Source organism: Rhincodon typus, chromosome 5 (genome assembly GCF_021869965.1).
Source record: "Rhincodon typus isolate 14 chromosome 5, sRhiTyp1.1, whole genome shotgun sequence".
Taxonomy (NCBI): Eukaryota; Metazoa; Chordata; class Chondrichthyes; order Orectolobiformes; family Rhincodontidae; genus Rhincodon; species Rhincodon typus.
In genome coordinates, this window is record NC_063336.1 from 105,416,453 (window position 1) to 105,440,791 (window position 24,339).

General features: G+C 38.6%; 1 protein-coding gene across 2 annotated transcripts in view; it reads right to left on the bottom strand.

The window, feature by feature from the left end:
* Positions 1 to 24,339, bottom strand: part of rock2a (rho-associated, coiled-coil containing protein kinase 2a) — a 218,753-nt gene that overhangs the window by 35,850 nt on the left and 158,564 nt on the right. For both annotated transcript variants that reach the window (XM_048596539.1, XM_048596540.1), the window contains exons 16-23: positions 20,917 to 21,023; positions 20,547 to 20,706; positions 15,405 to 15,565; positions 11,396 to 11,580; positions 7,711 to 7,780; positions 5,748 to 5,851; positions 5,155 to 5,341; positions 3,593 to 3,686 (exon numbers count right to left, since the gene is read on the bottom strand). In XM_048596539.1, coding sequence (XP_048452496.1) covers positions 3,593 to 3,686; positions 5,155 to 5,341; positions 5,748 to 5,851; positions 7,711 to 7,780; positions 11,396 to 11,580; positions 15,405 to 15,565; positions 20,547 to 20,706; positions 20,917 to 21,023 — 1,068 coding nt within the window. The remainder of the gene's footprint in view (positions 1 to 3,592; positions 3,687 to 5,154; positions 5,342 to 5,747; positions 5,852 to 7,710; positions 7,781 to 11,395; positions 11,581 to 15,404; positions 15,566 to 20,546; positions 20,707 to 20,916; positions 21,024 to 24,339) is intronic.

The window sequence follows — 24,339 nt, forward strand, 5'->3', positions numbered from 1 at the left end:
AGGTAGTGGGTAAAGATGCCATTGCAGGTAAGCCTCAGACTATAATTATACTGAGAAGAATTGAACATGGTAAAATGCAGTCCCACATTGCTGGATGATATAGGTGCACTGCAGCATGATAGCATGAACAATGGTGTCAAAGGCTACAGACAGATGGAGGGGGCCAGGAGCTGTAAAATCATTTTTAATATTCTTTAGTTTTGGACTGTGAATTCACATGGGAAAATCACACTGCTTTAAAACAAAAACCAATAGAAGAAGATATTGCAGTTTTAAAACAAATCACTGGAACTCGTCGTGAATTTTTGCCTTATTCAAGCAGTGGGAGAGGATTATTGGACAAATCGGCACTATGGATGTGTGTTCATGGCTGTTTTGCCCAGATACAGGTCATTTGTTGGTTTTCAATCAGAATTATTTGTGTGGGGCAGGGTGCTCAGCATGGCAACTCTGACCGGCTCCCAGGCAGGTGGTCAGCCTGTGTACGAACATTACAAGCCCAGACAGCCTCCAAACTAGACAAGATCCTGTCTCTCTCTACAAGGAAGTGATAAAGAATTGGAAGATAGCTAGCTATTCTCACTCACCATTTACCTGTAAGCTCCTGCCTCTAACCAGTGACTGGAACACTGAACAATTATTGTGGCAATTGCCTTGTCTCTGCAATTAAGAAATGAAAGGGGTGTGAAAAATATCACAGGATTTGGATACCAGAGGATTTGGAAGATGCAAAATAACACCTCACTGAGTTACATGAACTTGAACTATTAAGCTTTCTATCCTAAAATATTTTCTCCATCCATATCATGCATGGATCTTTGTTGATGTCTGCCCTCATGAACACGTAGGTGTTTAAGATGGGGTGGTGCGTAAGATGATAATTTAAATTTAGTTTGCCTGTGGTGAGAATCGAATTATTTGTAATAGATCGTAGTTTCTTGATAACTGCAGAAACCTGGTAGCATTTTCTGTTATTCTGACTTTTATCAGCAGGTAAACTGGGAGCTTGAACAGTTTAATTAAATCTTTAACTTTTGTGATGACCCTGAGAGTAGTAGGACTTGAGCATCAGTACACTTTCCCAAGTGGGTTGTGGTACAGTACCATGGCAGGGCAGAAACCTGATTGGAGGGATTCAAATGTAAAATTATTGGGGGAAAAGAACTGGCACATTTTTGGGAGGCACCCATACCGACAAAGACTTTAAAAGAAAGGGATGATGCAAGTAGGGTAGTAGTCTGCAGGGATAAAGTGGTCAAGGATTGTTTGTTTTGGAAGACGTGGCAATGTCAGGTTTAAAAGAAGAAGGACATAGTATCTGAGAACAAAGAATGGTCAACAATAGTAAAGAAGGAAGTGAGGGAGGGAACTTTCTTTTAATAATTTAGTGGGAAAAAGATCAAAGGAGAAACGGTCGGTCTCAGATGTATTGAGCTTGAATAGGGTGTTAGAGGAGATAAAAGAAAAACTTCAGAAAGATGCAAGTTCAGGAAAAGAACCTAAACAGGAATTTTTACCTCGTGGATTAGTGGAAATGGGGGAAGCAGCAAGGCAGTTGATGAGATTATTTTGATCTTAATGTCCAAAATTGTTTATGTTCTCCGTAACTTGTTAAAAACAAGAATGGGAATTTTAAAATCTCAGAAAGCAGCAAATCAAAAGTTATTCAAGGACTTAAAATATGATTTTTTTTGAGAAATGTTTTTCATTTTATGTTACAACTTATGACATATCAATTACCAAACATTACACATTTACAAAGATGGTTTGAAGAGATTGAATAAACTATGCTTCGGCATTCTAAAGTCAGTGCTTAACTCGTGTTCAGCTGCTTTCAGTTGCACAGTAAAATAAATATTACTACTATTTTCAGCCTAACTTTTAATTGCTTGTCAATTTTCTTTTGTTTTTACTAAGAACAGCTGTTAAAACCAGGTACTACAACCAAATGGCAGGGCAGAAACTTGTTTGGAGGAATTCAAATGTAAAATTCTTGGGAGGAAAGAACTGGCACGTTTTTGGGAGGCAACCATACCGACAAAGATGGAATGATGCAAAAAGGGTAGTAGTCTGCAAGGATAAAGAGAATATCTTTGAGTAGTCACTACTTCAATATTGGAAATGTGGCAGCAAGGTCCTACAAACATCCGTCAGATAATGACTAGATAATTGTTTTTTAGATGTTGGTAAAAAGTATAGCCAGCACGCCTGAGGTTTCCCTTGCTGTTTGTCAACATAATGCTACAAGAGCTTTTGCGCCCACATTAGAGTGCAGATGAAAACCTAGTCTAATATCTCATATGAAAATTCGCACAATTTACTTCAGCTAGAAGAAAAAAAACTAAAATCCAGTGGTTAAATGAATTTCAAGCTTTTCTTCTGAACTTTAGCTAAAACTGCTCTAACGTATATTACACAGATTTGCTCAAGAGACCTAATGCTGTCACCAGGAACCATATTCTGTTATGATGGTCCATACACTTTGCTGGGGAAAACAAACCCCTCTATTTTATGTTGGGGTCATGATCCTATTAACAACCAAGTTTCTCTGAAAGAGGATTTGTTGTAAAGGGTGTGACTTCCAGTAAATGATCATGTTACCAGGGTGCCTGGAGATGAGCAAACAAGGCCAACGTAAGTCATAGGGAGGATGGGTGGGAGAGAGTTCTGTGTTAAAGCAGTATCAGTTGTGTGTTTTTGAATGAGCAGTATGGAGGAGAAAAAAGACGACTTTTTCAAAGCGAGTGAAAACAAGAAAAAGAACAAGAGAGAAAAGAAGAATATGTGTGAGTGAGAGCATGACTTTTAGATGCAAAATGCGAGAGTTGAAGAATATTTAAAACAGGAGAGTTCTGACATGAGGTTGCATTGTACCATATGTTTACAATGTATGACTGCTGCAGGAAATTTGAAGGGACGACTTTGTTGGAAGACCAGGAAATAACATCCTAATATGAATCTTCAAAGCAGTATTCAGAACATGTTAGTAAACTTACAAATTACAATGAGTGTCTGACTTGAGTTTGGGGGTGCAAGTCTATTGGCAGAACGAAAGTAGAACTAAGTAGTACAGTTGGATTTTAAGTAACTGAGTTCATTGTAGTGAAGTTATTAAAAATTCAATCATTAAGATATATGCTCTTTGACTTCTTCATAGTTAAAAATTCAGCAGTTGTGTTGGGTGTCTTGAAAAACATTAAGGTGGCTTCATTCTTTTAGTAAATACCTTGAGTTTTGGATTCTAAAAAGCAATTTAAACAAGTAATTGTTCTCTACCGAAATCAGAGCTGGATGTATTTCAAGACACTCAAGAAATCTTGCTACGCTGTTTAGAAAATCAATGAAATTAAAACCTTTTTAACATCGGGAACTATTATCGCCTCTCAATAAAACTGGTCTTTTTACTCATGCAAGTTACTCCATTTTGAAAAATAAATTGTTGTTTGCGAATATATCATGAGTATATAAGATGCTATATTATTGTAAATTGTTCTCCTAATGTCAAATTGGACAGCTCACTGAAAACCTGGTTGACAAGTGCACAAAGGAATTGAACTCTGGCATTTTCTGTTGAAATTTATTTTGTACTTACGGTCCTGAAGCTCCTTCATTTTGTTGTTCAGTTCTTCCTTCTCGCTTGCAAGATTTGCTACATCTGCAGTTAGCATTCTATTAGTCTCCTCTAGCTAAATAGCAAATTAAAGTAATTAAATTAAACCACCCATGTTATACAAGTGTTCAACTTAAACTAGGCACATCTTGGCAAGTGTATAATAGTTTAAAAGTGCACAATCTAGCAGCTTCCAAACTCTTAGACTTGTACTGAACGGAAGTTCACTTCATCAAATTGAAGGAATTTGCAACAAGATTTTATAATATATAAATGTGTATTTGTGTTAGGTACTTGGTGTCCCCGAAGGAATCCATTGAATTGTGACCTTGTTTTAATCGGTGTTACATATGTGACATCAAGAAATCATCTAACGAATGCCAGAGATTTTCCTAATTCAGCAAAGTGACAATAACTTTGGATTCTACTTCATGTTGATTTTACTAATCCAAACATTTAGTAGAAAGTACAATAAATAATAATATTTATCGCAGAAAAACATTTTAAAGCTTTCAAAAAATAATTACTTAATCAGTACCTTCATGAACTTTGGTGATCTTAAACTTTGACATACATTATTCCCTTTTAGCTATGTTTCTGTTTAGAATTTCACTTCCAACTGGAACCACTTTAAACCCACAAATTATATGTGAAAACTGGCGTTTCAGTCCAACTGAGCTTTTGACTCAAGTATGATTGTAATTGGGCAGCTTTGGGTTCAACAGGAAAATAAAATTGAAAGATTTTCAAAGATGAACCCAAGCCACCTCAAATGCATCCACTTTCAGTTTTAACTGAGTCTGGGCAGTAGACAAACAACCTGCTCCTGGGAAATGGAACACACATTTCAATAACTTAATGAGATTCTGTGGTCTGCCAGCTCAATGGATTTCCAAAGCTCTAGGAAACCTGGCAAATGAAAGGCTGAGGGAGGAGGGGAGAAAGGGACAAGAATTGCTCCATGGAGGAGGAAACTACCTTTACAGCCCTGCTTATGGGCCAGGAACAGGACTGTTTACATCCCAGCCTACCAAGCCACCTTGATAACACTTAGCCCACTCAACGCTGCCCCTCCAGAAATCTGTAATTCTCCTGATGTCCATCATGGCCTACCACCTCCTTTAAACAATTTGATCTCTTTCACATTGACCCCATCCCAAAGCCTGAACTCCTCCATTGCCCACCACCCCAAATCTTCTTCCTAGGAGGGACCCTTAATCTTCGCTGCTTTTCCTCCAAACACTTTCATCCCAGTGGCATCCTCCCATTCCCAACCTTCAGTTTCTCAGGGTACCACACACATCGGTTTGGTTGAGAACTGTTCCCAAAAATTCCATAAATAACAAGCCCCCCACGTAATTGCACTAATCACAATGTAAAAAATGCATTCCATTTTTGAATAATGCAAGTACCACCAAGCGGCTGTGCTAGGCAAAAACTATTGGATATTTTAATAATACCTTTAGTGATGCTTATGATTCAATTCTTCTGTTCACAATTTTTATTAATAATGATAAATAAATTAACAGGCAAAATTTACTCACAGATGCAATTGTAGCATCCTTTTCAGCCAGCTCCTGCTTATGCCTCGCCATCATCTCTTTAATTTCTAGCTCCTTCATAATTTTTTCTTTCTCTAGGTCAGAATATTGTTCTTCCGCAATTGAGCGTGCAAGCTGCTCAGAGTCTGCCTTAGTTAGTGTAATCTCAAGTTGTGCTGCCAAAGAATCTCTGAGGAGGAGAAGAAAAATCAGTTGAATCAACATTTGTTTTCTTAGAGTGATGTTCACAATGCAACATGGCATCTTTATCCGAATTTAGGACTAATTTCAGAATTTGACTTCAGTACACAAGCATAGACTATTTAAAGACTAGCCTTCTGTTTTCATAAATAAAATCCTTTATTTCCTAAGATACAAGTTTCAATGCATAGTGACTATTATGTATTTCCTTCTAATTTGTTTTCTATAACAGGAGATCAATTTGTAACAAATATAACCTGGAAGTTCAGGGCTTTACATTTTAGACTTTTTCTTGAACAGCAAGCATTATACACATGCTAAAAGTTCAATGTAGGCAATGATTTTGTTTCAAACTAAACAAAGGTTGTTCTGAGGTTACATTAGTGAACTCATACCTCTCATCCTGCAGTTCCTGCATTTTTTGTTGCAAATCTTTACAAAGCTTGCTTTTCTCCTCACATTCTTCCTTCAGCTCTCTTACTTGTGTCTTGTACAATGTCTGTAGAATTTAGAAGCAAGAAATATAATAGTAATCTGTGGCTTATGTTAATGTTGCTGTAAAAAACCTAGAACTCCATTCTCCATCACTGCAGGTGTACATTCACCACGAGGACTGCAGCAGATCAAAGAGTTAACTCACCAACTCGTTCAAAAGGGAAACTTGACAACAAATTCTGGCTTTACCCATGAATAAAATAGAACAGTTCTAAAGTTTTTAAAAAATACTGTATTCTGCATTGATAAAATTTTGCACTTCAGCCATTATATGACCAATGAACCATAAATTTTGAATTAGATCCATCAAACTTAAGCCACTTTTTTAATTCTCCATTTTTAATTCTCCTCTTCCTTATCTGGAATATGATTTTTCTTTTAATTAGATAGAGTAATTTGAAAGACTATTCAGTTCTTTTTCTGTGTGATCTCAAACATATGATCAATTCATTTTCATCTAACTAATGGGACTTGAATTCATCTATCTAATGGGACACAAATACATTCAGTCGCATATAGTGTCACAGTAATAATTCTTATAATGCGCACACCCTCAGCCGCCTACCCTTCTTTAATAATATCAAAAAGTTCAACTGGTTTGCTCATTTTCTCATCTGTAATTTAGTTAGCACCCAAAGTTTTAAAGTTTATTAATTGATTTAAAGCTACTTTTAAATGTAGGCCAACATAAATTAATGGAAGAATCATAGAGATATATAGCACAGAAACTGAACTGCTCAATCTGCCCATGCCAATCAGATTTCCGAAACTCAACTAGTCCCATTTGCCTGTGTTTGGCCCATATCCCTCTAAATCTTTCCTAACATGTACCTGTACAAATGTCTTTTAAATGTTGTAATTATACTAGTCTCTACCACTTCCTCTGGCAGCGAGTTCCAAGTACACACAACCCTCTGTGTGAAAAAGTTACTCCTCAGGTCACTTCTAAAACTTCCCCTCTCATCTTAAACCTCTGTCCTCTAGTTTTTGACTCCTCTATCCTGGGGAGAAGACCTTGGTTATTCATCTTATCTATGCCCTCAGCTTCCTACGCTCCAGGGAAAGAAGTCCCAGCCTATCTAGCCTCTACTTATAACTCAAACTTTCCAGTCTCAGCATCATACTTGTAAACCCTTTTTGCACCCTTTCCAGTTTGGTTACATCCTTCCTATCGCAGGGCGACCAGATTTGAAAACAGTACTCCAAACGTGGTTTTACCAATGTCTTTTACAACTGTAACATAACTTGCCAACTCCTGTACTCAATCCTCTGACCAGTGAAGGAAAGCAGGCCAAATGACACCACTTTCAACGAACTATGTACCTGCACCCTTAGATCTCTGTGTTCGACAACATTCTCCAGAGCCCTAACCTGGTTTGTCTTACCAAAATGCAACACTTTGCATTTATCTGAATTGAACTCCATCTGTCATTCCTCAGCCCACGGGCCCAGTTGATCAAGATCCTGTTGTACTCTTAGATATCCTTCTTCGCTATCCACCATACCACAAATTTTGGTGTCACCTGGAAACTTACTTTCCATATTCTCATCCAAATCATTTACATAAATGATGAACAGCAGTTGACCCAGCACTGATCCTCGCAGCATACCACTAATTGCAGGCCTCCAGTCTGAAAAAACAATCCTTCCCCACCACCCCGTCTCCTACCGTCAAGCCAATTTTGCATCCAATTGGCTAGCTCGCCCGGATTCCATGTGACCTAAGTTTACTAATCAGTCTATTATGTGATACCTTGTCGAAGATCTTGACAAAAGCTAAAACTTCCACGCAACAAAATCTTAAGAGTCTTATTTAATTATATCAAGCTTTCCCCACTGTGAACTCATAAGTAGAGAACATACTGAAAAATACTGTTCTGCTTCTAGCTGGTCCTGAAGCTCTTTCATCTGACCATCGGCATCCTGGCGTTCTCTGCAACGGTGGACAAAATTCACAGACAAAAGGTGTTATTTTATAAACTGAAGAAAATACAGGCTTGTAATTACATTTTCACGTCATAAATTGCAGTGACAAATGTCTGGCAAGTTGCCTAAGTCACAAAAGACAATTAATTTCCTATTTTGTCAGGAATGAGACTGATCCAGTTATTTTTAAAATGCTCTGCACTTTGAGTATGGAACACTGAAAAGAATGCATGAACATACAGACGAACATATGAGTTAGGAACTAAACAGGCCATTTGGCCCCTTTCAAGTCTGCGTTAATGTTCAATACGACCATGGTTGATCTGACTTTGAGCTCAACCCACTTTTGTGGCTACATCCATGCTGTTTGACTCCTTTAATAGTCAAGAATCTATCTTCCTTTCAGATATTCAACTTTTGCTCATCTCAATCTTAAAAGGGATTCTGTTATTTTAAAACGCTGTCCTTTGTTGCATTGCATATCAACTTGTTTGTGATTCATGGAGACCAAGATCCCTCTGCACCTCTTACTCCAGTTCTGCAATCTCACTGCCATTAAATAATAAGCTGTTCTTCTACTCTTGCTGCCAAAGTGGACAAGATCACATTTTCCCACATTATACTTCATCTGCCAACTTTTTGCCCCTTCACTTAACCTATGTCCTCTTCACAATTTAATTTTCTGCCTATGTTTCTGTCATTAGCAAACTTCGCACCTGTACATTCGGTCCTGCCATGTAAATAATTGATAGAGATTGTAAATAGTTAAGGCCTCAGCACATCCCTATGGCACCCCTCCCATTATATCCTGACAATCCAAAAATGACCCACTCATGCCTACTCTATTGCATGTTATCCAGTTCTATAACCATTCAAATACGTAACCCCTTATTCACGAACTCTTATTCCGTGTGGTAACCTTTGATATGGTACCTTGTCAAATACCTTCTGGCAATCTACAGGTTATTTATTACTCCATGTTGTTCGCTACTCCCTCAATGAACTTTAATAATTAGTCAAAAAACTTCCTTTTCACAAAACCATGTTGAAATTTTCTAAGTATCCTTCTCTAAGAAGTATAACCTCCTTAATAGCACCTTCCAACTATTTGTTGTAATGGATAACTAACTGAGCTCTATCCCTTGATAAAAAGTGTTTCTTTTTTTTTCCTGCTGGAAAAGGATAATAGAAAACACAGGTTTAATCATTGCACAACATATTTGTATGGTATTTTCAAGTGGTTAAACAGAAGGAAGTCATGTCAATTCAAGTTAGGCATCCAGGTCGTCAATTTCGTTATTGACACACAGCACTTAGTTACTTTTTGTCAAAACGATTGCAATCAGAATCTGTGTTTCAGTGGAAGTGGGCCTACTGTCCCATTCACTAAGTTTTATACTTTCAAAAAGAAAAACTAGAGCCTTTCAGCCAGAAGGCATTTCCAAATGTTTTATCATCTTTCCCAACAGCTGCCAGTCCAAGAAAACATGTAGGGAGCATCACTAAGTATTAGAGGAACTTGATACCATTGAAAACCTTTCACCCTCTTGTTGACAAGCTATCATTTACAATCGTACCTGTTTTTTTTAAAAAGGAAGAGAACAATGCATCATCTTCAACTATTTGTCAAAAAGCTGTCCAATACAGGATTAGGTGTAAAGACAATTAAGGGATAGAGTGGATGTGATCATTGTAGGTGGAGTAAAAACTTTTAAGCAATCAATAACATCTATAATCGATAAACTAACATGCTTCCCTGTTTGTTTAATCTCTGCACAGATCAGACATATCTTTGGTAGTATTGTTACACCAGCCTTCGAGTTCTCAACTTTTTCAAGAATTCAAGTACTTACCTCTTGTCAAATTAACTGCAGACATGCCTGAATTACATAAGCAAGTAACTCAACTAACAAGGCAATAACTATTATTGATCAATAAATTATTCAGGCCATCAGAGAGACTCAACTGCCCTAGTTACTGAAATAGAAAAACAGGAAGAGAATATTTAGCAACAACTAAGTTTGTTCAAGAATGTTTTATGTGCAAGTTCAAACACTGGCACAAGGTGGAAAAGATTAGAGTTTATATGAGCAATCTTATGAAGAAAAATAGAAAACAGAAGTTATTAGCATAATAATTAATTAGTAGTAAAGATCTTTATTACAATTTTTGGTGTTTTATGCCTTACAGGACTCTTGCAATTGGGTCCTAACTCGGTATAACTTTAAGAATATCATGCCTTCCTCTGAGAATGCTATCAATCCAGACATTGCATTTGGCTAAACCAATGAGCAAAGAATTCTTTTTGATTATTATTGCAATATTAGATAACTTTATATCCCTCAGGTCACCAAATCATATTAGAGATTTCCACCAGGTGTTCCGGTTTCCTCCCACAGACCAAAGATGTGCAGGCTAGGTGGATTGGCCATGCTAAATTGCCCATAGTGTTCAGGGATGCCTAGATTAGGTGGGTGACAGGGAAAAGATAGGGGGCTGGGTCTGGACGGGATGCTCTGAGGGTCAGTGTGGACTTGATGGGCTGAAGGGCTTGTTTCCACACTGTAGGCATTCTATGGTTCAAGTTCAAAAATGTGATTCTGCCTGATTATACGAATGACGAGCAAGTAAATAATCTAAAAGTAACACACAGTTAATACAGTTACAGACAATCTCCGACGATAGACAAAATAGTAAAAGCAAAACTCTAAAACTAATCATTCATAGACTGGTTCACTAAAAATTAGTAACAACCCGAAACAAAATTAGCCCAAGGCTGATGTCGAAATGTAGAGCTATATAATTAGAGCAGATGCTGAAAATAAATCCAACAATATCATTTCAGTGATAATTTCTCTCGGCAGCATCCAAAATAGCATACTTTTCTATGTGGGAGATAGGAACAAAGAGTTTCATTACTGAGAAAACAATTCTGAAGTTGAACACAAGTTATTTACAGAAACACAACTTAACATTTCACTGGTTCCAAACTGGCTGCTCAAAGAGCAAGCAATTAGCACAACATTTCTAACTGTGATTTAAACAAACATGAGTCAAATGACTGTATGTATGCTTGGAGGAAAGAAATATGCCTGATGCACTCAGAGGACTTGACAAAATTCCTATGAAGCTTCTTCAGTTAGGAGTTAACCAGTTAGTGGCTCAGGTTACATCTGGGTATATTTTCTACCCTGTCAGTTCTAGAATGAAGCAATTGCAGAACTTATTGATAATACTAGTTAGAATATTATGACTAAGACAATGCAACTTTAAAAAAAACTAAAGGTAGCATGTCTTTATCCCATATGTATCAGCACTTAGATGGCAAAGAAAGTACTATTCTACTTCATCTGGAGCAACCCTGCATTTTTTTCTAGCAATGCACACAAAAGTAAATAATTGTTGCACTCACCATTACATATCTAGAGGTCAAAGGACAAACTGGTAACCTCTCAAAATACCAGGTGATAGGATACAATTGATAACCTTTGGAAGATATCGGTTATGCAACTGAAACCTGAAAAGTTGGGAACTTCTTAACCTATTACACTGCTGGTTTTCCTGAACAAGTCTTTGCATTTACATGGATTATTTAGAAAGGAAAAAAGTACTTAAGACTTACTTTCGTAGCTCTCCTATCTGCTTTTCCAAGCTCAATTTTGTCTCCAACAAGTGATTTATCTCCTGCTTCAGTTGTTTTTCTGACATTTTCAATGCATTTACTTGTTGTGTCTGCATCTTCAAGTCATTCTGAGTTAAACTACGTTTTTGTGTCTCCTGCTCTATCTTTAACGATAGATTTTTAACCTGTAAAAGAAAATGTTGTATAAATTTAGAACACACAAGTAAAGTTTAAAATGTAAGTATAAAGCAATCATCTGTTATTTTCCCCCTTTCATGCTATGCCAAGGATAAATTAGTTAGCATTCACCAGAATCACATCAGTGACCCATATGGCAGAATCAGAGGGAGTCACTGGATGAGCAACCCAAAGGCCCAGGCAGCAACCCAAAGGCCCAGGCTAATGTTCTAGAGACACGAGGTCAAATCTCCCTACCAGTGGTGGAAATTAAATTCAATTAACTGATAAATATTGATTTAAAAGCTGGTCTCAGTTGTGGTGACCATGAAACTAACTATTATAAAAAAAATCATCTGGTTCACCCCTATCTTTCAGGAAGGAAATCTACCACTCATTCCTGGTCTAGCCTACATATAACTCCAGATCTACAACAACGTTATTAGCTGTTATTAGTCCACCAAAATGGCCTGACAAGCCATTTATCGAAGAGCCAATTCACCACAATGTATTGGACTAGAAAGAAAAATGGCACGCCTGCCCTGATGACACTGCAAAGCCCTTCTCATCAACAACTGGGGGCTTGTATCAAAATGGAAGAGTTGTCTCTTAGACTCGTCAAGCAACAGGATGACGTCATCACACTCACCAAATCATAGCTTACAAATGATATCCCAGACATCCCATTACCATCCATGGGTATGTCGTGATCCACCAGCAGGTATACAGTCAGGAGGTAATGGACTAGAGTCCTCAAATTGACTCTGGAGTCCATGAAGTCTCAAAGCATCAGATCAAAATTGGGCAAGTAAACCTCCAGCTGATTACTGCCTACATACCAATTTTTTTTTTTCTTTCTTCATTCATGGGATGAGGGCGTCACTGGCTAGGCAGCATTTATTGCCCATCCCTAATTGCCTACAGAGCAGTTAAGAGTCAACCACATTGTTGTGGGTTGAGAGTCACATGTAGGCCAACCAGGTAAGGATGGCAGTTTCCTTCCCTAAAGGACATTAGTGAACCAGATGGGTTTTTCCGACAATCGGCAATGTATTCACGGTCATCGTTAGATTCTTAATTCCAGATATTTATTGAATTCAAATTCCACAATGAGCCATGGTGGGATTTGAACCCAGGACCCCAGAACATTATCTGGGTCTCTGGAAAAACAGTCCAGCGGTAATACCACTAAATCATCATCTCCCTCTGCTGATTAATCAACATACTTTCAATTTTAACACCACTTGAAAAAAAGCACCGAGGGTAGGAAGGCACAGAATGTATTCTGAGTAGGATCATCATCTTCATCACCAAGTGTGGGTTGGCAGCACTATTAATGACACAGCTGGGTCATTCCTGGAGGACATATCTGCCAAACAGAACCTGCAGGTGGTGGTGAGGGAACCAACAAGAGGGAAAACCAACTTGACTTGCCTCTCACTAATCTACCTGCCCAAGGTGTGTCTCATCATGATAGCAGGGTACCCTCATTTAAGCTGGGGTTACATTCCTGAAAATTGTGACTTCAGTGAGAAGACTTTTCAAGTATTGCATTGATTACCACAAAGACGAAACTGGATAAAATTGGAATTAGGTTTTGTGGGCCTTTCTTAGCTGGAAAAAAAAACCCATTATATCAAAACTTTCTAAGTTGAAATATAGACATTTAATGTACAGGTGGTACTAAATTCCTACATTGGTAAATGAAGTAATTCTTAGACCAAAACAAATGTAGAATTGAAAAAGAAAAATATAACATGCCAGAGTTCTGTTGGATGAACTAAAAAGTGAAGCATGGAAATGGTGGTGCAGTGGAGAGTGCACAGTACTGGATTCTGATTTGCGATGATGATAAACATTGATAATGTACACAAACATGCTAAAAAGAAAATAGCAACATAAAATCTAATGAAATGGCCTCAAAGAATAAATAACATTATAACAAAATAATGGTAAGGGGACAGCGCTAAATGAGGACCACTGTATTTGTAGTAGTGACTATTCACCTAGTCCTTTTGGAAACAAAGTCATATTTTCACACTGAGGATACTGTATACTGTTTTCTCAGGTACCACTACCTTACTAAATGGCATTGATTCAGAACGGACATAGCAACTCAAAACTAGGTATCCATGAGGCATCATGGGTCTTTAGAAGCAGCAGAATTCCATTCAACCACCGTCTGTAACCACACAGTCTTGCGCATCTTTCACTCAACCACAATCATCAAGATAGGGGATCACCCTTGCTCAATGAAGCATACAGGAAAGCAAGTCACAGGCAGCACCAATCTGATCTAAAAATCTGGGGAAATAACCTGGTGAATCAAAGCACAGAACAATATGCAGGTCAAACAGTGGAAGAAGCATGTAACAGTCAGTTAAATGATCCACAAACCAAAGGATCAGATCCAAGCTTTGCAATTCTGCCATATTCAATTAAGAGTGGTGGTGGACAATTAAACAACTAATTGGAGGAGAGGTTCCATAAACATTCTCATCCTCACTGACGGGGAGCCAAGAACAACAGCAAAAGTCAAGGTTGAGGCAAAACTGCTGAGTGATTATTCATCTTGATCTCGCCAAGGTACCTACTATCAGAGATGCCAGGTCATCTTCAGCCAAGTTAATTCGTTCCACTAAGGACTGAATATAGCAAAGGCTATAGGCCCTCACAACCTCCAGACAGTGATACTAGCTCTAGCTGCAGCCCTATCTAAACTGGTCCCAGTGATGGCTATGATATTGGCAATCATCTGACAAAGTGGAAGATTGCATTGGCTGGTGATACTCAGCGCAAAGGAACTTGTTCTTGTTTGTTGGAGGCCAATCACCCAGCCCCAAGAAATTACTGTAGAAGTTCTTCAAGCTTGTGTCTAAGTTTTCAAACAATTCATCAATTATCTTCCCTCCAGAAGTCAGAAGTTGGGAAATTTGCTGATGATTGCAGTGTTCAGTGCCACTTGCTACTTTTTAGATACTGTACTGAGAAAACCTCCAAGCTTAGGCTGATAAGTGGCAAGCGGCAGTTATGTGACACAAATGCTAGGCTATGGCCATCTCCCATAAGACAGAACCTAACTATCGCTTCTTGACATTCAATGGCATTATTATTGCTGAATTTGCAACCAGTAGCATCAGGGAGGTTACCAGTGACCAGGTGATTTATAAATATTGGGGTTATACGACTAAGTCAGAGGCAGGGAATTCTCAGGCAAGAAAATTACCTCCTAACTCACAAAGCACAAGTCAGGAGTTTGTTGGAATACTTTCCATTTGGAACTCCATGTCCACCACCCTCAAATATTGACTCCCTCCACAATAGAAGCACAGTGATTATAGTCTACAACACACGCTGAAGCAACTCACCAACCTTCTTTCAATACCATCTTCCAAACCCATGCTCTTTACCAGCTTGAAGGACAAGAGGAGCAGATGCATGGCATATTACCATCTGTAAATTCCCCTTCAAACAATTTTCTCCCCTAACTTGTATCGGTATCACCATCATTCACTATTGCTGGATTGAAATGCTCTAAGTTCTTCCCTAACTAGACTGGATATACCTATATCAAATGGACTGCAGCAGCTCAACAAGGCAGCACATCACTACCTTCACAAGGACAATTAGGGATGAGCAATGAATTATGGCCAGGGCAGCGACGCTCACTTCCCACAAATGAAAGAAATTAATAAATATCAAAATATTTATGCAAAGTTGCAATTAGAATGAGCCAATTAATGAGAAAGTGCTCACACTCAAATTCTAGCACACATGTACAGTTTAAATTAAATAAACTGAATAATTTTCATTGTTAAGTAATGATACTCACCTCCTCCGTCAATTTCTCCTTTTGCCTAAGCAACTCTTCAATCTTTTGTTGTGCTTGTTTAATATCACAGTCCAACATTGAACGCTGCTTTTCAGCTTCCAATAAACGGTTTTCAACTTTTTGCTTTGAACTTCTCTCTTCCTGTAGTTTCTTCTCCATTTCTGTTCAAACAACAATTTTATAAGAAGCTAAACAGAACATGTTCCATTGCAGTAGCAAGACACTGATTCTGACAAAACAAGAATTCCTGCAAATTACACAGCCCCAGGTCTGCAACAAAGCTGTCCTATCATCATTTATAATTTAACGCTATTAAAAAAGAACAGAAAATAAAAAGGTTCTTCAAGTATATAAAAAGGAAAAGAGTCATTAAAATAAATGGTGGTCACTTACAGGATGAAACTGCAGAATGCATAATGGGAAAGAACAAAGTGGCAGAGACATGAACAATATTTTGTACTTGCCTTCACAGTATATGACACAAAAATGTATAGTATACAAGTGTGTGTATATATGTATATATAAAGAAGCATAGTCGAAAATCAAGAGGCAAAAGGGAGGGAGGAATTTGAAACAATCATGATCACTAGAGAAATGAATGGGACAAAAGGCTAACAAGCAATGTTCCCTCTACACTGTGCGTGGAGGGCCCTCGCCAATCCATGTGTGGATGCATTAATTTTCAGTTCTGAAAGTCTCTGCCATGCAAGCATCTTGGAGGTCCATGCAGAGACAGGAAAAAATTAGACTGAATGCAGGTGACAAGTCCCTAAACCAGAAAGTTTGTATCCTCAGGTTTTAATAAAAATGGCAGCACAGATAATGAACACATTAATGGCAATCATTCAAATCTCACTAGAATCTGTAAAGATCCAGTAGGCTACAAAAGTGCAAATGTAATACCATTAGTCAAGGAGGGAGACAGAAAGCAGCAAATGATAGGTAGTTAGGGGCGGCAAAGTGGCTCAGTGGTTAGCACTGCAGCCTCACAGCACCAGGGACCTGGGTTCGATTCCAGCCTCGGAATGTCTGCGTGGGTTTCCTCCAGGTGCTGTGGTTTCCTCCCACAGTCCAAAGATGTACAGGCTAGGTGGATTGACCATGCTAAATTGCCCATAATGTTCAGAGGTGTGTAGGTTATAGGGGGATGGGCCTGGGTGGGATGCTCGAAAGATCGGTATGGACTTGTTGGGCCGAAGGGCCTGTTTCCACACTGTAGGGATTCTACGATTAGCCTAACATCTGTGATTGGGAAAATGCTAGAATCTATTATTAAGGAAACAGAATTAGAGGGGCTTCCCAAAGTGGAAGTAGGGTTGGGAGATTAAAATTTTGGCGTCCAGAACTCTGAAGCAGCCAGTGCCAACATGGGACTTGAACAGAGTTAAGACAACTTTGCTCCTGTTATAACAGGGTCCTGGTCTCTCAACCCTCCTATTTCATTTTTGCAGTTCTCACTGAGGAGTTGAAACAATCAAAAAACAAATTTTTACTTAAATGGATGGAGTACTAAATGTTGTAATACAAGAGGATCTTGGGGCCCTCATGCATGAATTACAGTAAACAATTAGGAAGGCAAATGGAATGCTGACATTTACTGCAAGGAGAAAGACAGTCTAAAATTAGGAAAGTGTTCCTGTAACTGTACAGAGCTTCAGAGAGATTTCTGTTACACTGAGTAATGGAGGCTGGATCACTGAGCATATTCAAAGCTAACTTAGACAGATTTCTAATTGACAAGAGAGTCAAGCGCAATAGGTGCCAGGCAGCAAAGTGGAGTTAAGCTCACAATTAATCAGTCATAATCTTGATGAATGGTGGGAGCAAGCTTAAGGGGCCACATGGCCTATCTTGTTCCTATTTCTGATGGTTTTCAAAGCAAAGTGGAAAGAGACGGAGTCCTCAAAAACAGAATTAGTGCAAAACTCTGGGCGCAGAATTCATAATTTCTCTTTGGATGGGAGCTGAGATGTAGCATACATCTCGATAGACAGAAACAAAATGAGAAAAATAATCACTTGCAAAACATGTACAAGCTCAAAGTATAAATGCAATGTTGCAATTGCTGTAAAAAAGGCTTTTGAACTATTTAAGAAAATGATACGAAGTTCAGTTAAATTTTAAAAGAGAACCAGCTTAATAATTCAATCATGTTAAAATGATGCTAGAACTTTGTAAATCTGAAATGTAGCTCTTTTCTTTATGATACTATGGTTACTTATTCTCATGTTTCTATAAATTCAATTTTCGATGTACAAACAAAATTTTCTTTTCTAAATTTTTTCATGGAGGTAACATGACTAGCTGGATCAACATTTACTGACTATCTCCCATTGCCCTTGATAACGTGGTGGTGAACAATCTTGAACCACTGCAGTGGTTGTTGGATAGGGACACCCACAGTGCTGTAAAGGAGGGAATTAAACTAGCAACAGTGGAGGAATGGCAATATAGTTTCAAGTCAGGATACTATGCTGCTTGGATGGGTGTCCGTTGATGTCAGTCCATCTACTTTCATTCCCTACTTTAAAATTTTCTCTCATGGCTTGATTGGCCATTTCAGAAGACATTTAACAGTCAGTCACATAAGTATGGGTCTGAAGTCTGAAAACAGACCTGGTAAGGACCTTAGTGAGCATGTTGAGTTTCTTTTAATGATAGTGGTATTAAGTAATCATAACTGAGAATATTAATCCTTAAAATGTATTTATTAAATCTGAATTCCTCCAGCTGCCATGGTGTATTTTGAAACCATGTCCCCAGAGAAATGGCTGGGCCTCCAGATTGCTAGTCCAATAATATTAACACGATGGGACCACCTCCTGGAGGTGGACTCAACTCTCAGTTTGTCTTCAACAAGAAGCTGGCTCACCTTATTTGTTGCTTTGAGATGAGCAAAATGTCCAATTGAGTAAAACTAACTCATTTGCAAAGAATAGCCATTAATGCTGCATTAATCAGCAGCTTGGGCATTACTGAAACAATTCATAATTAACTCATTAACTACCATAATGTCCAGAAATAGTCTCAGTGTCATCCAGTAGATCAGATGTCACACGACACCAGGTTCAACAGGTTCATTTGAAATCACAAGCTTTTGGAGTGCTGCTCCTTCATCAGGTGAAGTCCAGCAGGCAGACTTGTGTCCTGGTGCAGTAGTTTAAATGCCCAGTCTACTTTCCCAACATAGTTGGAAGAGTTAAAAAAAATTAGCAAGTCACAGTATTTGCTTCTACTAATATTAGCCACGGGACACTGTAATTTTGAGGTGAAATGGGAGGAATTCTTACTTAAAGAAAATCGCTAGGGACCCAGCTGAATAGCTCAGCATGGATAGGAGCAGGGAATCACTAAGAGAAATGAAGACTATACAGTTCTATAAAACTAGGTGCACCATGCCAAAGTTTTGTGGCATCGTTAAGTTGGAGGCAAGGACATTCAAGCTGTGTTACAAAGAGGTGCTGCACTTTGGAAAGTCAAAACAAGCTACGGCTTATATAGTAAATAGTAAAGTCCTGAGGAGCATTGTGGAACAGAGGGACCTAGAAATATAAGTATATAGTTCCTTGAAAACGGCGTCACAGATAGACAGGGTGGTGAAGAAGGCATTTAGCACGCTAGCTTTCATTGATCAAGGCACTGAGTACAGGAGTTAGGTCGTTATGTTACAGTTGTATAAGCCGTTGGTGAGGCTGCACTTGGGAGTATCGTGTACAGTTTTGGTCACCCTGTTGTAGGAAAGACACAGTTAGACTGGAAAGTGTGCAAAGAAGACTTACAAGGAAGTTCCCAGGACTAGTAGGCCCGAGTTATAGGGAGAGGTTGTCCAGGATAGGACTTTATTCCTTGGAAAGTAGGAGAATGAGGGGGTGACCTTACTGCGGTGTATAAAATCATGAGGAACATAGATAGGATGCATATAATCTTCTTCCCCAGGGATGGGGAATTGAAATCTAGAGGGCACAGGTTTAAGCTGAGAGGGGATAGATTTAAGGAGGACCTGAGGGGCAACTTCTTCATGCAGACAGTGGTACACATATGGAATGGGCTGCCAGAGAAAGTTGTTGAAGTAGGTACAATAGCAACATTTAAAAAAACATTTGGATAGGTACATACAAGGGAAGGGTTTAGAGGGCGATGGACCAAATGCAGGCAATTGGAACTAGCTGAGTGGGCACCATGGTCAGCATGGACCAGAAGGGCCTGTTTCCATACTGTATTATTGTATGACTGTATGTCTATTAAAGTAAGTTCAGCCCACCTGATACTTAAATTAAGTTGTTTACAATGAATGCTCTTTGCACAGCAGCAGATTTAATTCGCTGAAACAAAACTCCCCTGTAAAGTAAATAACCTTTCCTTCCTTAAAGCTATTTCTATGAAACAATGATTCCATATAATGTAGCTTAGTGTAATCACACCACGGGGACATCATTCATCTAACCCTCCAGGACACCAGCTTAGGTATTTATCAAGGAATTATGCACTAAAATAGAAGAGAATGGGTTAGACATGAGAGGTCCAATCAATCAATATTAGTCAATCATTTTTCAGTTTGCAAACGTATACAACAGAAAAAGACGGATATGGGAGGATTAGGCACAGCGGGGGAAGGGGGTCATCTGCTTTTGTTACTTTGCTATTCGTAACTCAATGGCATCACAGCTGTTGAATAATACTACATCACTCAAGGAGAAACGGCATCTGGAAGGTTCTCCTAAGGACAGTATTTTTTGCAAATGTCGCTCTCCAATTTGGGCAAAGGAACCAAATACACTTTGAGCAAGCCACATCTCCAGCCTGTTGCATCCTTCATTCTAATTTTCCAAACCAACAGTTTAAGAATATCTAATCCAGGGGAACTGCAGTTCTGAAATAGAGAAGGGTGGCTTGGTTGAGAAATAGCAGACCCAAGCCTTTGCACAAAAATAACTGAATTTTTATGCCAAAATGAACACAGTTAGATCAAAAGAATGGAATAAAAAAATTAAAAGGTATCAAAAGATTCTGAAAGAAAATTCAAATCTCTAACCTGATCAATCTGAAAAAAAGAATGTTTGTATTTTTTCTACACTTCAAAAGGCAGTGTTAATTATACCACCTCAAGTTCAAGTACCTCTCCTCAGGAATATTATAACTAACCTTTCATGGCTTCTGATTTTGCTTCTTCTATTGACTCATAGATCTTATTTTTGTCTGCTAATCGTGCCTTGGTAGCTTTGTGCTCTGCTTCCTCCTGTTCAAGTCGTTGCTGTAATACTTTCTGCTTGTATGTCATATCTATTTCCATATTATTCTTCTCCTGCAAGAAATCCAAGACAAAAAAAGAGTTACGTTTAAAGTAAAATGATCAGACCAGTGCACCTACAAACTACACTATTTCACAAGTGACACATGATTCTCAGGGAAAAATCTGGTCTGTTAATTTCTCTTCAAAAGAAGTAAATGCACTTGCGAAAAAGCATATCATATGGGCTTAAGTAAATCGATTCCAAAACAAAAGCTGTTTTACCTTCTCTAAATCAGTCAGTTTATCTTGCAGTTGTCGTTTCTCCATTTCTGTTTTGGCCATTGAGCTCTTACTGCTTTGCAATTCGTCTCCAAGTGATAAAATCCGCCCTGTAAATAAATTGATTAATAAAAGCATATTAAAGCATTGATATACTGGCAAAATCAAAGCACCATTACATGTGAACATAGAACAGAATCCCTACAGTGCAGAAAGAGGCTATTCACCCCCATCAAGTCTACACCAACCCCTCTGAAGAGCATCCCATCCAATCCCAGGCCCCTCACCTCACACATATTTACTACGGCTAACCCACCTAGCCCGCACATCACCGGACACTGCAGAAAATTTACTCTGATCAATCCATCTAAACGACACATCTTTGAACTATGGGAGGAAACTGGAATACCCAGAGGAAACCCACAGTGACAGAGAGAGAATGTGCAAACTCTATACAGACATTCCCCTAGGGCTAGAATCGAACCTGTGTCCCTGGCGCTGTGAGGCAGCAGTGCTAACCAACAAATTTTATTGTAAGGTAAATTCTCATCTCAAATTTGTGCATTCTGTACCGTTTTTTTCAAACAGAGATGCAAAGGATATGGTAAATAAGCTACTCATATCTATTCTTATCATGCCTCACAACATTTTAAAGATCTGCATTGTCTTTCCTCAAAACTTGGAACATGTGTGCAATTCTGGATCTTGATATACAATGGCTGTAGGGTTTTGGCTTTCCACCTTATTTTAACTCTAACGGTGTAAGAGCAAGGAGATGATGTCGAACTTGCACAAGATACTTGTTAGACCTCGGCTAAAATACTGTGCCCAGTTGTGGCTGCACATTATAGAAAAAAATGTGTGTTCGTTGGATATGGTGCATACGTGCTTTACAAGAACACCTCTAGAAATGAGAAAATTCAATTGAGGATAGACTGAAGAAGTTGGGACAGTTCTCCTTGGAGAGGAGGTGGTTATAGGAGAGTGGATAGAGGTTTTCAAAATCATGAGCTGGCTGAATAGATAGGGAGAGTTGTTCTTGGTCACAAAAGAACAAGAACAAGAGTGATTAAAGAGTGATTTGCTAAAGAAGTAAGGGTGATGAGGTTCTTTACTCAGAGAGTAGTAAGGGCGTGGAATGCCCTGCCTGCAACAATAGTAGACTCGCCAACTTTAAGGGCATTTAAATGGTCATTGGATAAACATACGGATGATAATGGAATAGTGTAGGTTAGATGGGCTTCAGATTGGTTTCACAGGTCGGTGCAACATCGAGGGCCGAAGGGCCTGTACTGCGCTGTAATGTTCTATGTTCTATGGGAGAATAAACTTTTTCAATCAGTGAGTACTAAGGGTACAGAATACACTGCCTGGAAATGTGGTGGACACGTTTGAGGGGCCACTGGAAGATTATTTATTTATTATCATGTGTATATAGCAATAGTGTGCAAAGATACAAGGTGAAAGCAGGACATTGATACAAGTTCATTTGAAGAGCGAGTGCAGGCACAATGGACTGAATGACTTCCTGTTATACCATAACAGTTCTGAGATTCTAAATTTAACAGAATTCGCTACTGTTTTAATTTGAAACCATAGTACACAATTTTATGTGTAAAAATCCATTCCAAAGACATATGAATCTGAGTACTGCTGAAAAAATACACATTTTTCAATCTTGCACTCATCACTACAACTTGAAAGAAATACCAATGTAACAGGAAGGCAATATTTGAATTGTACGAGAGGAATGTTAACTGCTTGGCAAGAGGACTCGGTATGGCAGAGGCGTTGCCAAAGGGTATACACCAGGTAATGATGAGTGACATTAAGATGACAGTTAACTACCAAGCTTTGTTTAAATTTTAAACCAAGCAGATGAACTCCGAGTGGTCAAGACTGAGAAGTGAACCTGTGAATGATATCATCTATTTATTGAGCTAAAACAGGCGCAGTGTGCGTGCGTTTTCTTTCTGTCTGCAAAGTACATGGCTCTGTATATTAATGTATATAACTTCAAATGCATACAAGTACGCCACACTTGTTTCTGTAGTTCTTCACACAATCAGGACTATTTAAGCGAATGCGATCTAATCACAGAAGCTATTGTTGGACAGTGTTGAGAGTTTTGTAAGACAGGTTGGTTAGGTAAGATCCCTACCTTGCTGTTACTAGCAGTCGAAGGGATATGTTGATATGATTTGCAAAATTCTTTGACAAAACACGCAAGCTCGAAGAACAGCATCTCATCTTCTGCTTGGGGACCCTGCAGTCTTCAGGATTCAATGTTGAGTTCAAAAATTTTAAGGCCTGAACGCTTCCTTCCACACCCCAGGCTTTGACATCACATGGGCTACTTTTAGCACAGCCAATCCATTTTCACCTACTCATTGCCCCCATTACCAGCTTTTCTCCTTCCCCTGAATTACTAACACCCATTCTTTTCTTCATCTGTCTTTTTCTCTCTCTGGACCCAATCTCCACCTATCCATTCATGCCTTTATCTCCCTCCTGGCCGTATTCAGTTCCACTTGGACATCACCACCATCTTTGCTGTCATAATTCGGTGCCAAATTTACCAGTGGTTTTACCATTCAATTTTCATTTTTTAGTCAATTCCTTTCGCACCAGTTCCCCTCCTGATCTCTTGCATCTCCTCAAGCTGCATAATTGTGAAGATATCTTCATTCCTCTGTGCTCTTCATTGCATTCTTCACCCTACCACTAGTAGACATGCTTTCAGCCCTTTAGGGCAATATTCTTGAATACTGTCTGCCTCTCCTAGTCTTTGTTTTTCAAAGACCCACCTTACAGCATTTTTCTATTCCATGTGTCTAAATGACCTTCAAATAGTTTTTGACACTGACATTATTCTATATACACAGGCTTTTTTTAGTCACAAACATAAATTTGCAATGAACCAGCCAATCTGCCATACTTGCTCAAAACAATAGAGCCATTTTTTACAATTTGATATGCATTGGATTCATGATCTACCTTATCTCAGCGTGGAGCATAGTAATGCCAAAAAACTTTCTGATAAAGCCAAACAAAACGACAAGATTACTCAAATTTTTTGAGGGAGGGTCACCATATCTAAAACGTTAACTCTGATTTTTCTTCAGAGATGCTGCCAGAACTGCTGAGCTTTTCCAGTAACTTCTGTTTTTGTCCTGATTTACTGCATCCTCTGTTCTTTTGGTGTTTAATCAAACTGTATCCTTCCACCAATACTTCCAAATCAGTGGCCAAATCACATTCCTAACCCTCTAAACAAGAAATGGCATAATCTATTGCAGAGTGACAGAGACAAATACACTTAAACATATTTTTCTTAGTAAACCAAATGATATTTAGGCAAACCTACCCTTTTGTTAATCTCATATGGGATGAAGCCTTGGATTAAAGATATTAAATGGTATTTGT